The sequence below is a fragment of the Anabrus simplex genome, chromosome 8 (genome assembly GCF_040414725.1).
Source record: "Anabrus simplex isolate iqAnaSimp1 chromosome 8, ASM4041472v1, whole genome shotgun sequence".
In the NCBI taxonomy this organism is placed as follows: domain Eukaryota; kingdom Metazoa; phylum Arthropoda; class Insecta; order Orthoptera; family Tettigoniidae; genus Anabrus; species Anabrus simplex.
Genome location: NC_090272.1, coordinates 14,506,016 through 14,519,673, shown reverse-complemented (window position 1 = coordinate 14,519,673; position 13,658 = coordinate 14,506,016). Strand labels below are relative to the sequence as shown.

The 13,658-nt window shown below is 38.2% G+C and overlaps 1 protein-coding gene across 1 annotated transcript in view; it reads right to left on the bottom strand.

Moving 5' to 3' along the window:
* Positions 1-1,518: 1,518 nt before the first annotated feature.
* Positions 1,519-13,658, bottom strand: part of LOC136879275 (cilia- and flagella-associated protein 20-like) — a 76,634-nt gene continuing 64,494 nt past the window's right edge. The window contains exon 3 of the mRNA XM_067153096.2: positions 1,519-1,830. Within this exon, the coding sequence (XP_067009197.1) occupies positions 1,519-1,830 (312 nt within the window). The remainder of the gene's footprint in view (positions 1,831-13,658) is intronic.

Below are 13,658 nucleotides of genomic sequence, written 5' to 3'. Positions count from 1 at the left end.
ACCAGTTTTTAAAGCAAATTTAGTCTTTGTTGAATTCCTTCAGGTAGATATTCATCTTAACTGTTATAAGTGGGTAATGTAAATTTGAAGTGATTAAAAGTAAGTTTTAATTTTCAGGTATTAAAATTAATGAGATCTAATGATGACAAAAATTCAGTAAACTCGCCAAAACATATAATGTCCTATGAAATATATCGAAACGTATATTGTCCAAAATGTAAATTAACTTTCTAACAACCCCAATTAATCATTGATCTCTTGCAACATGGCATCTAATTCAGTATCCAAATAAGAAACTAAGTGTAAAAACTGAATTATATTTTATTGAATACTTTAGGAGCTATCAGTTTTTGGTTCCCCTGAAAAATTTGCATTAATGGACATTACACATCTTAATATCATAGGTAACGACATTCCATTCCTTCTGGCGGGAAAATTATCCTTCTTGGGAAAGATTTCATAAAGGTTTTGTCTGTTTGGCCACATGTTATTAAATACTCCCCTCTTTGACCCTTCACGAAAATACGCAGCTTACATAAACATAGGCCTATGTGGGCAAAAGCACAAGAAATGAAATTCGTTTATTTTTGTAAGAAACCCCTCTGTAAATGGGGACGGACCAAATGTTATTGAACTACCAGCTAGAATTTTAGCGCGTGATGATATGTCGATTGACATTTATAGCCAAACGATCCCTTTGGCAAAAGATGTCATTTTCTCTAAAGCTAGTGTTCTTAATTAATTTTGAAGCCTTTGTGGTTATACCCAGTAGTTCAAGACCATAGACTAGCATCAACAGATTAATACTGAATATGGAAGCGAGCTACTTCAATTGTCTACATCATTCTAATCCTTGGAATTAAAAGTAGGACGGATCACAATACCAAGGTAAAGTTACATTCAAGAGGGCAAATTGGGCCAAATATTGATTGGTAGGAAGAAGAATAAGGGATTCATACATTTACAAGTTCTTTGGGAACATTTAAGAAAAGGTTATTGATAGTGAACTTACTTTAGGTGTGGAGGAATTAAGCGCAAATGTTAGTGAGGGTGAGGAACAAAAGGAAGACCGAAAAGAAGAAAGTGCCGAGGGAGTTGTTCGGGTTCGAATCCCATCGTGGGCAGCCCTGAAGATGGCTTCCCATGTGTTCACGAGGCAAATGCTGAGGCTGTACCTTTCTCTTCGTTCCGTGGCCGGAAACCTTTCACGCCAAACGAGTAGCAACAGGAGTAAGGTATGACTAACCCTGAAGGCGAAGGAGAAGAAGAAGAAGAAAATTTCGAATATTACATTATCTGTAAATGATTTCTGCTTACTACAGTAATACTCTAGACTGTGGCTCATTTTCCTCGGACTATAGCTGTGGACTGCGCCTTCGGCTGAGCCATTCGCCTTTTGATGTGTCCGTGCCTGTGTCTGTATAATCACAATCTTTTCAGAAAAATGTTGATAGACTTAGTTTTCAGCAAACAATATATTTCATGCAAATATAGACAAAACATTATCTTACAATTTGATCATGTTTTTCCAACTTGTTTGGCCATGTGAGGTGAATAGAGTTTAAAATCGGCTGGCAATTCGTCTTCAGTGTACAGCCTGTCTGCGAAGTAAACACGCCTTAGTCTACAGTTGGCGTGGATTTGTACGCGGTTTGTTTCAATGTAATTCGTGCCGTACGCTCTCCGAGTGAAGTCGACTAAATTAAGCTGAATTTGATTCCAACCAGGATTCAAACCGATGGGAATCATACAGGAGAAGGGTCGTACTCGAGTCGTAGACTGGTAGTTGCTCAGTCGAAAACGTCGGCGCATATCCTTGTCATCAAGGATCTGAAAGCAAAAGAGTAGATTATTAATTGTTATAAAAACTAAGTCTACTAAGACGTTATAACCGTGTAGCATAATGTAAGTAGTGGTCTGTCGTGCCGTGGTGAGCCACGGCTATACTTGGAGTGGTGCTCATTATTGTTGTCTGCCATCACCAAAGAGGTGGCTATACTTTGTAGTAGATTAAAGAGACACGGGTGAACATACTAAGAATGAAGCTAATGGAGGTATATCGTTAACAGGCACATTGCAATCGAACCCAGATTACTATGCGTTAGGCATCAAACCAATACAGACAGAGATGAATACATGAATGCAATTCCAATATTGACAACGAGGAAGAAGCCTAAGACCGCTAAGAAACGTCAAAACAGGCATGCATGACAAGGAGAAGAAGAAGAATAGAATTGGCACTCTCATTTATCAACGAAGGTAGAGCAAGGAAGTCCTTGAATTTATTTTCCAAAGGTGAGAAGAATTGAAGCCCGTTCTGTAAAAAATGCCGTTATCTGCGTGGTAAGTGAAATATTAACGGGTAACGTTTATGGATCTCCCTTATCGGTGAATCTTTTATATACATTAAGCCGATAATTGCTGTAAAACCTGCAATAGAAGGAACTCCAATAATAGCACGAGAAAAACTTCGAAAACATTTCTCAACCAATGGTTTCACAGAACTAATCTTCCTGTCTTCATACGTCCGTACCCCTAGAATGGATGGGTACTTCGCGTTAAAGGGTTGATGGTATAGAATCTAAGAACTGAACAACTCTCCTCCCCGCCACTGCTATCGAGCTGCTGAACCTTTTCTTTCTTTCCGTATTCCTAGAGAAACGTGTTCAATTAAAATTCAAAATTGAACATTATTATTATTATTATTATTATTATTATTATTATTATTATTATTATTATTATTATTATTATTATTATTATTATTAGCATCCCTTGGCTTGTAAAAGTCTAAGAGTGTTGGAATTTACCGTGCAGTGTATCTGTCAAAAGCCAACAGCGCGGAGTTGTCGCATTGGAACACCTTCAATAAAGTCATCAAACTTGACTATGGTTGAATAAGAGGACGACGATCGTCTGGCAACGCCGCTAAGCTTGCCCAGGGCTGTAGTCCCAAAATTCTTACAAGGTATACTCTAAAGTTAGGCCCTGATAAATCCCGAATTTTAGATTGCCATTGTCCCTAGAATTAGTGGTAGGCGCCTCATATACAACTGATTTTCACTTTAAGATGGAACAGAACCAAAATAAACATAAATACAGAAAACAGTTTGAAATCAAAATTGCAGGTGTTTTGTTTATACATTTGTGGCGTTATAATTTAAGGAACATTATTATAATTATTACCAACCATGATATTTTAATACGTGAGGAATTATTCTCACAATAAAATGTATCATTTAGGCCTAACAAACTGCAAGACAGCTATTGGCTGTAATTGATCAATTAATGCACCCCCCTCCCAAAAGATCATGACTGGACTAAATTGGAATATAACTTCGTCATGTGACTTTTAACTGTACATTATTGACTACGAACTTGCAAAGGGTTTTTCTGAATGTTAACCTTCTCTTCACCCTCTGCGAACCATATGACCTTGCCGCGGTGGGGAGGCTTGCGTGTCCCAATGATGCAGATAGCCGAGCCGCAGGTGGAACCATATCGGATGGGTATCTGTTGAGAGACCATACTAACGAATGGTTCATCGCAAGGGGGGGGGGGGTTAGCAGCCTTTCGGAAGTTGCAAGGGCGACAATCTGGATGATTGACTGATATGGCCTTGTAATAATACTCAACATGGCTTAGCTGTGTTGAGACTGCTACACGGCTCAAAGCAATGGGAAACTACAGCCGTAACCAACTTCCGAGGACATGCAGCTCTCTCTGTATGAACAATGTACTAATGATGGTTTCCTCCCGGGTAAAATAATCCGAAGTTAAACTAGTCCCCCATTCGGATCTCCGGGTGGGGACAACACGAGGGATGGATACTGACATTCTGCGAGTCGGAGCGTGGAATGTTTGGATCGTTGTGGTAGATTAGAGAATCTGAAAAGGAAGATGGATAGGCTAAAGTTAGATGTAGTTGGTATAAGTGAAGTACGTTGGCAGGAAGAACAGGTTTTTTTGGTCAGGCGACTACCGAATTATCAACACAAAATCAAACAGAGGAAATGCAGGAGTTGGTTTAATAATGAATAAGAAAATAGGGCAGTGGGTAAGCTACTACGACCAGCATAGTGAAAGAACATATGAAGGGATAGAAGATTTAATACAATATGTAAAAGGTGACGAGAATCTAATTGTGATGGGAGACTGGAATGCAGTGGTAGGCCAACGAAGAGAAGGTAATACAGTAGGAGAATTCGGATTGGGACAAAGGAACGAAAGAGAAAGTCGGCTGGTTGAATTCTGCACTGATCATAATTTAGTCCTTGCCAATACTTGGTTCAAACACCACAAACGACGGCTTTATATGTGGACGAGACCTGGAGACACTGGAAGGTATCAAATATACTTCATTAGGGCAGATATTCAGAAACCAAGTGTTGGATTGCAAATCTTTCCCAGCAGCAGACGTGGACTCTGACCACAATTTGTTGCTCATGAAATGCCATCTGAAGCTGAAGAAATTGAAGAAAGGAAAGAATGCATAAAGATGGGATCTAGACAAGTTGAAAGTAAAGAGCGTGAGAGATTGTTTCAAGAAATATGTTGCAAAAGGACTAAATGAAAAGGCTGAAGGAAACACAATAGAGGAATAGTGGATAGTCATAAAAATGAAGTCAGTAGGGCTGCTGAAGAAATGTTAGGAAGGAAGAAAAGATCAACCAAGAATCAGTGGATAACACAGCGGATACTAGACCTGATTGATGAACGACAAAAATACAAGAATGCTAGAATTGAAGAGGGCAGAAAATAATACAGGCGATTAAAGAATGAAGTGGATAGAAAGTGCAAGGTAGCTAAGAAAGACTGGCTGAAGGAGAAGTGCAAGGATGTCGAAGGTTGTATGGTCCTAGGAAAGGTAGATGCTGCATACAGGAAAATCAAAGAAACCTTTGGAGAAAGGAAATCTAGGTGTATGAATATTAAGAGCTCAGATGGAAAGCCACTTCTAGGGAAAGAAGACGAAACAGAAAGATGACAGGAACATATCCAGCAGTTGTATCAAGGTGAAGATGTAGAGAATTTGGTTCTGGAACAAGAAGAAGCTGTTGATGCTGACGAAATGGGAAACCCAGTTTTGAGGTCAGAGTTTGACAGAGCTGTGAGCGACTTAAATAGGAACAAGGCACCTGGAATTGATGACATTCCCTCTGAATTACTGACTGCCTTAAGAAAAACCAGCATGGCAAGGTTATTCCATTTAGTGTGCAAGATATATGAGACAGGAGAAGTCCCATCCGATTTTCGGCAGAATGTTGTTATACCTATTCCCAAGAAAGCCGGTGCTGACAGATGTGAAAACTATCGCACCATTAGTTTAGTATCTCATGCCTGAAAATTTTTAACACGTATTGTTTACAGAAGAATGGAAAAACAAGTTGAAGCTGAGTTGGGAGAAGATTAGTTTGGCTTCAGAAGAAATATAGAAACACGTGAAGCAATCCTGACTTTACGTCTGATCATAGAGGATCAATGTTTACATAGAACAGGCAGTAAAGGAAATCAAAGAGGAATTTAGAAAGGGAATCACATTCCAAGGAGAGGAAATCAAAACCCTGAGATTTGCCGACGATATTGTTATTTTATCTGAGACTGCACAAGATCTCGAGAAGTTGCTGAATGGTATGGACGAAGTCTTGGGTAAGGAGTACAAGATGAAAATAAATACTGTATGTCCAAAACAAAAGTAATGGAGTGCAGTCAAACGAAGGCAGGTGATGCAGGAAATATTAAATTAGGAAATGAAATCTTAAAGGAAGTAGATGGATATTGTTACTTGGGTAGTAAAATTACTAACGATGGCAGAAGTAAGGAGGACATAAAATGCAGATTAGCACAAGCAAGGAAGAGCTTTCTTAAGAAAAGAAATTTGCCCACTTCAAACACTAATATAGGAATTAGAAAGATGTTTTTGAAGACTTTCGTGTGGAGCGTGGCATTGTATGGAAGTGAAACATGGACGATAACTAGCTCAGAAAGAAAGAGAATACAAGCTTTTGAAATGTGGTGTTACAGATGAATGCTGAAGGTGAGATGGATAGATCGAATCACAAATGAAGAGATACTGAATCGAATTGGCGAAAGGAGATCGATTTGGCTAAATTGGACGAGAAGAAGAGTTAGAATGATAGGACACATCTTAAGACACCCAGGACTTGTTCAGTTGGTTTTCGAAGGAAGTGTAGGTGGTAGGAGCGGTAGGGGTAGACCAAGGTATGAATATGGCAAACAGATTAGAGCAGATGTAGAATGCAATAGTTACGTAGAAATGAAAAGGTTATGACAGGATAGGGTGGCATGGAAGCTGCACCAAACCAGTCTATGGACTAATGACTCAAACAACAACAACAACAACAACAACCTTCTCTTATTCTGATTTATTTTATTGTGTCTGAAGACATATTATGATTTTAAAAGCCAGGTTATTCAAGAAGTTCTTCTTCTTCTTTCTTTCGTTTTGGCCAACTGTGGACCACGTTAATTCGATTTCAGCTGCTTCTGGGCTTTGATCTGCGCCCAGTAATCCTTCATTCTTTCACTCTGCAACCTCCTTCTCTCTTCCGTCCATGGTGTTTGGGTCCGTAAACTAACTTTTTCTTGGAAACTGTTTGTGTTCTTTATTTTCGACTTGTAAGTTTCCCTGTTGCTTATTTCCGATCCTTGTATTCCCATTTCTGTCAGGTTCTTCTTCACTTCCTGATGCCAGCGTACCACAGTTTTCCTGGTCTCAAAAACCTTACTATCTGGTTGGTCAGTCTTCCCCGGTCCATTCTGTAGATGTGTCCAAAGAACATGGCTCTCCTCATCTGGATGGTGTATGAAACTTTTCTATCTTGCGGTACAATTCTTGGTTTGCTTTCTTTCTGTATGATCCATCCTCTGTTCTTTGGGCTACCAGTATCTTCCTTAGAATTTTTCGCTCCACCAGTTCTAACTTCTTGACAAATCCTACATTCATCAGGTTCAAACATTCAGCTGCATATAGGGCTTCTGGACGGATCACTGTCTAGTAATGTCTGAGTTTTGCATTGATTGAGACCTTCTTGTTATAGGTGTTCATACTTAGCTTGTATGCCAAGTTCATTTTCTTGGTTCTCGATATCAGTGCCTCCTTCTCTGACAAGTTCTAGAAGGCATTTATTTGTTTTCTGTTACCAATTTAAAATTCAATTGTTTAATATTTTCTTGTCCACCCACCTTTTAAATTATTTTTATTCGCATTACGTTTTTGGTCCTTAACTTTGAAGGTGAGTTGTGTTATTTTAATTGAAGTTGTTTGTCCAAAATCCACCCTTTTGACCTTGGTTTTCCCAGGTTCAATCGCTTCCCAGTCCTGTTATTTGTGTTTTGGTCGTGGCCTAACACGCTAGGATGGCCTCTTGTGCTAACAATCGACAATGTGTGTTTGCGGTGTTGTTTCGTTGTCCTTGTGTTTGATTGTAGGTATGCCTTCTACGAAAGCACCTTTCAGCTATTTAATGAAAACACTCCAGAGTACCTACTCCCACCCGTGTTCTATTGGATTTTAATCCGGACGTTGATATGACCATGACAAACTTCATTTTTAGCACATAATCTGTTCCACATTTACATAGATGTTTGGGATCATTATCATATTGAGAACACGTTATCGAGGCATGCTTTTTCTAGCATATGGTGGCATATGCTTGTCCAAAATATCCTTGCATTCAGGGCCTTTATTATACCATCGATGCGCAGAAGCATCCCAAGACCTGCCCATGTTTTTACAGTAGGAACCTTGTGGCCGAGCATATTGAATACCATCAGATGGCTTCATATTCCAGGAGTAATGGAGTAGACCGTACTGGGCGGCGGGACCAACGGCTTCGGGCGGTTGAGCCTTTAGGGAGAAAATGCCACTGGAATACATAATGACGGAGAGCAGTAGCTTCGTTGGCGCCAGCCAAGGTATCGGCTGATACGGTGATGCAACCATAGTAACGATAGTGGTGCGAGCGGTCTCAAAACTGCGCGAGGAATGCAACGACAAACCCCTCGTATATAATACCCAGCAACATTTTTAGTATGACTGTAAAACATAAAACCAAGGCATATTTTCAATATTTTAGAGCATATGTGCATGCATATTTTTGGAGTTTTTAGTGCATATGAATCCGGGCGCTAGTTATAAGGTGCAAGATATAGTGACAGGGGAAACCAGCTTTAGATCTTGTAAACCGAGGGGAGGAAACAGTATCATGACAAATCTCCTCCCTGAGAGTTCATTAGGTAGACTGTCTAGTGTTCTTAGCATGTTATTGACAGCTACTCCACGTCTGACATGATCAAAAGTCAAGTTAATGAATTCTAGAAGGTACCGACGCACAAAGTCATAGAATAAAGCCTCAGTCTTAAAATAATAATATTTTAAGGAAGGGAACATGTGGTTGTGTATTTAAGAAAATATTGCTTGCAACTTGATAAACCAGTCCTCAGTTCAACCACTAATGTAAGTCTACTTTTCAGGATGCTGAACTACAACGTGATAGAACAAATTCAGAAGTATGCATTCAACGAGTCACAGATAGCAAAACTGTAAGTACTTTCAAAATAATCAAATTCTTATCAGGCCCTTCAGTAGGCAGGGGGTGCTAAGAATCTCCGGGCCAGTCATGAGAATGATAGCAACGTGGAATGTTCGCAGCTTGTTTCAAAGTGGAAAGACTCATGACGCCATCAAAGAGATGGAGACACTCAAGATCGACGTTCTACGTTTTCAGCATTCTTTTATTCGGCGTTGAGTCATGGACACTAACTGAGACCATGTGCAAGAAGTTGCAGGCATTTGAAATGTGGACGTACCGGACGATGCTGAAGATACATTGGGCAGCTTAAATGACCAATATAGGTTTTGCATCGTATGAACAAAGAATGAGAAATTGTCACTACGATCAAGACAAGGAAGCTAGAATACTTTGGTCATATGATGCGGAACAGTAAATACAACCTTCTGCAAGTAATACCACAAGGGAAAATTAATGGAAAACGTGGTCTGTGGAGAAGTAGGACATTGTGGCTCGGGAACTTGAGCCAGTGGTTTGGTTGGGGTGACAAGAGAATGTCTTTTAAGAACAAAGATCCTGTAAAGTAAAAAAGTTTGCAGAAGTTAATACGACAAAAAAAAGGAATGCAAAAGAACAATCCTATGAGTGACGTGACAGCGCGGTGCGGGCAGCGAGGACATCTCACAGCTGCTGCGTGCACTAGCAAGGGCGGTGATCTTTTAACGTATGTTTTACATGGACATCAGCAGTGATAAGTCATTGGGACTTTCACCCTGCAACACGCAGACACTTCGTCAAAAGACTTATGAGTGCTACTTTATTTATGAAATGCAAAAACAATACCGTGCTGTACAATAGGTTTTTAGATAAATTGCATTGTAACATACTTCAGTAAAATGTATCGGTAAAATAACAACATCGGACATAATCAATCAATCAAAATCTGAAGTCATGCTGGGTTTGTATCATCCATAACCAACTATTGTCGTCTATACCCGTAACGACCAGACTGCTGCCAGCAAATTGCTAGATACTCGTATTTCGATAGAACACGCATTATTCAACACATGTCGAGAGAAAACTGATACACGTGCAATCAGTTGCACAATGACGAAATTAAATTAAATCAATAAAGCAATACGCAATAAATCAGACGGTATACTCTAGTGAATGAAGGCCCCCGTGGTCGCCATCAGAATGTTGGCCAGTAGGGTATGCGAGGTGGTCGTATACAATTTCTTACGTGCCAGTGTTCATGTCGAGTGAGGACAGGAGTAGGCTACGTGTTGACACCAGGTTCTCGGATACTCCCGGCACTAAGATACACACGATAAACTACGTTATACCTCACAAGGCCATGAAATGCAGGTCTTTTCAATAGTACTGGTGAAGTGGGGGGGGGGAGGGAACAAGAAGTACCAGGGTATAGCGGGAGGGTGAAATATTTTGCTAGTCGGTAAAGAGAAGTATATATTTCACAACACATGCTATGCACGTTTACCTTGTCCTGGACCCAATGTGTTTTGAATTGCCAAACGCCGGTTATGTCCTCGTGTCGTCGAGCCACAGTAGCGGAGTATAGGGTTTTCTTCCCCGAAATATTTCCTTGTAGTTCGTCTATGCTCCGACACCAGTCTAGCGTAACGTTATTGGTTTCTACGTCCCACTAACTACTTTCACCGTTTTCGGAGACACCGAGATGCCAACTAATGATTTTGAAAAATATTTCTGTACATTAATGAATAATTCCGTCTTCGGTAAAACAGTGGAAATGTTAGAAATGGAAAAAACATTAAAATAATAACTGATCCAGAAATATATACAAAATAAGTTTCAAAACCAAATTATAATCACACAACAATATTTTCTGAAAATTTAGTTGCTGTTCATTATACAAAATAAAAATATTGATAAACCAATTTATATTGGAATGCGTATATTTTAGATATTTCAAAGATAAAAATGTATAATTTTCACTATAATATTATGAAAACAATATTGGAAAAAATATTGATTTGTGTTATATGAATACCGATTTTTTATATATGATACAAGAACCCATAATGTTGTAGCTATATGAAAACAACGTTAAAAGAACATGACGAAAGCGAATATGGAAAAATTAACAAATTTGCAATAACACAAGTATTGGGATAATTTAAAGGTGAAAATTGTGGGAAAATAATGACAGCACATGTAAGTTTGAAATAAAAAATGTACGCTTATAGAGTAGAAGACAAAGAAAATAAAAACTCAAAAGGAGTTAAAAGTCAGGACTTCAATATGAAATTATTTCGATGATTATAAACAATGTTTAAACGAAAAAAACAATATAGAACAATGTCCTCAATTAGATATTATAAACACGATTTATAAACTGTTGAATGTAATAACAGTTTTAATTCCTGATGACTATAAAAGATATATATGTGAAAATAGATTTCATATATTACCTTGGGCTCATAAAAAAAGGAAAGTGAATAGAATGAATGAATGAATATGAGTCGTATAGGTACGAAAAGCACTGCACTATACTATCAACTACCATGTTTCACTAGCTCATATAGGTACGAAAAGCACTGCACCATACTATTAACTACCATGTTTCACTAGCTCATATAGGTACGAATAGCACTGCACTATACTATTAACTACCATGTTTCACTGTCTCATATAGGTACGAATAGCATTGCACTATACTATCAACTAACATGTTTCACTAGCTCATATAGGTACGAATAGCATTGCACTATACTATCAACTAACATGTTTCACTAGCTCATATAGGTACGAATAGCACTGCACTATACTATTAACTACCATGTTTCACTGTCTCATATACTGTAGGTACGAATAGCACTGCACTATACTATCAACTAACATGTTTCACTAGCTCATAGAGGTACGAATAGCATTGCACTATACTATCAACTAACATGTTTCACTAGCTCAGAGAGGTACGAATAGCATTGCACTATACTATCAACTAACATGTTTCACTAGCTCATACAGGTACGAATAGCATTGCACTATACTATCAACTAACATGTTTCACTAGCTCATAGAGGTACGAATAGCATTGCACTATACTATCAACTAACATGTTTCACTAGCTCAGAGAGGTACGAATAGCATTGCACTATACTATCAACTAACATGTTTCACTACCTCATATAGGTACGAAAAGCACTGCATTATACTATCAACTAACATGTTTTACTAGCTCATATAGGTACGAATAGCATTGCACTATATTATCAACTATCATGTTTCAACTACCTCATATACTGTAGGTACGAAAAGCACTGCACTATACTATCAACTAACATGTTTCACTAGCTCATATAGGTACGAATAGCATTGCACTATACTATCAACTAACATGTTTCACTAACTCATATAGGTACGAAAAGCACTGCACTATACTATCAACTAACATGTTTCACTACCACATATAGGTACGAAAAGCACTGCACTATACTATCAACTAACATGTTTCACTACCTCATATAGGTACGAATAGCATTGCACCATACTATCAACTAACATGTTTCACTAGCTCATATAGGTACGAATAGCATTGCACTATACTATCAACTAACAATATTTCACTAGCTCATATAGGTACGAATAGCATTGCACTATACTATCAACTAACATGTTTCACTACCTCATATAGGTACGAAAAGCACTGCACTATACTATTAACTACCATGTTTCACTGTCTCATATACTGTAAGTACGAAAAGCATTGCACTATATTATCAACTAACATGTTTCACTAGCTCATATACTGAAGGTACGAAAAGCACTGCACTATACTATCAACTAACATGTTTCACTACCTCATATACTGTAGGTACGAAAAGCACTGCACTATACTATCAACTAACATGTTTTACTACCTCATATAGGTACGAAAAGCATTGCACTATACTATCAACTAATCTGTTTCAACTACCTCATATACTGTAGGTACGAAAAGCATTGCACTATACTATCAACTAACATGATTCACTACCTCATATACTGTAGGTACGAAAAGCACTGCACTATACTATCAACTAACATGTTTTACTACCTCATATAGGTACGAAAAGCATTGCACTATACTATCAACTAATCTGTTTCAACTACCTCATATACTGTAGGTACGAAAAGCATTGCACTATACTATCAACTAACATGATTCACTACCTCATATACTGTAGGTACGAAAAGCACTGCACTATACTATCAACTAACATGTTTCACAACCTCATATAGGTACGAAAAGCATTGCAATATACTATCAACTAACATTATTCACTACCTCATATACTGTAGGTACGAAAAGCACTGGACTATACTATCAACTAATCTGTTTCAACTACCTCATATAGGTACGAAAAGCACTGCACTATACTATCAACTAATCTGTTTCAACTACCTCATATAGGTACGAAAAGCATTGCACTATACTATCAACTAACATTATTCACTACCTCATATACTGTAGGTACGAAAAGCACTGCACTATACTATCAACTAATCTGTTTCAACTACCTCATATAGGTACGAAAAGCATTGCACTATACTATCAACTATCATGTTTTACTACCTCATATAGGTACGAAAAGCATTGCACCATACTATCAACTAACATGTTTCAACTACCTCATATACTGTAGGTACGAAAAGCATTGCACTATACTATCAAATATCATGTTTTACTACCTCATATACTGTAGGTACGAAAAGCACTGCACTATACTATCAACTATCATGTTTTACTACCTCATATAGGTACGAAAAGCATTGCACCATACTATCAACTAACATGTTTCAACTACCTCATATACTGTAGGTACGAAAAGCATTGCACTATACTATCAACTATCATGTTTTACTACCTCATATAGGTACGAAAAGCATTGCACTATACTATCAACTAACATGTTTCGAAACCTCATATAGGCACGAAAAGCATTGCACTATATTATCAACTAACATGTTTCACAACTTCATATAGGTACGAAAAGCATTGCACTATACTATCAACTAACATGTTTCACAACCTCGTTCACTGTAGGTACGAAAAGCATTGCACCATACTCAGGGGCGTAGCCAGGGGGGTTACTGGGGGTT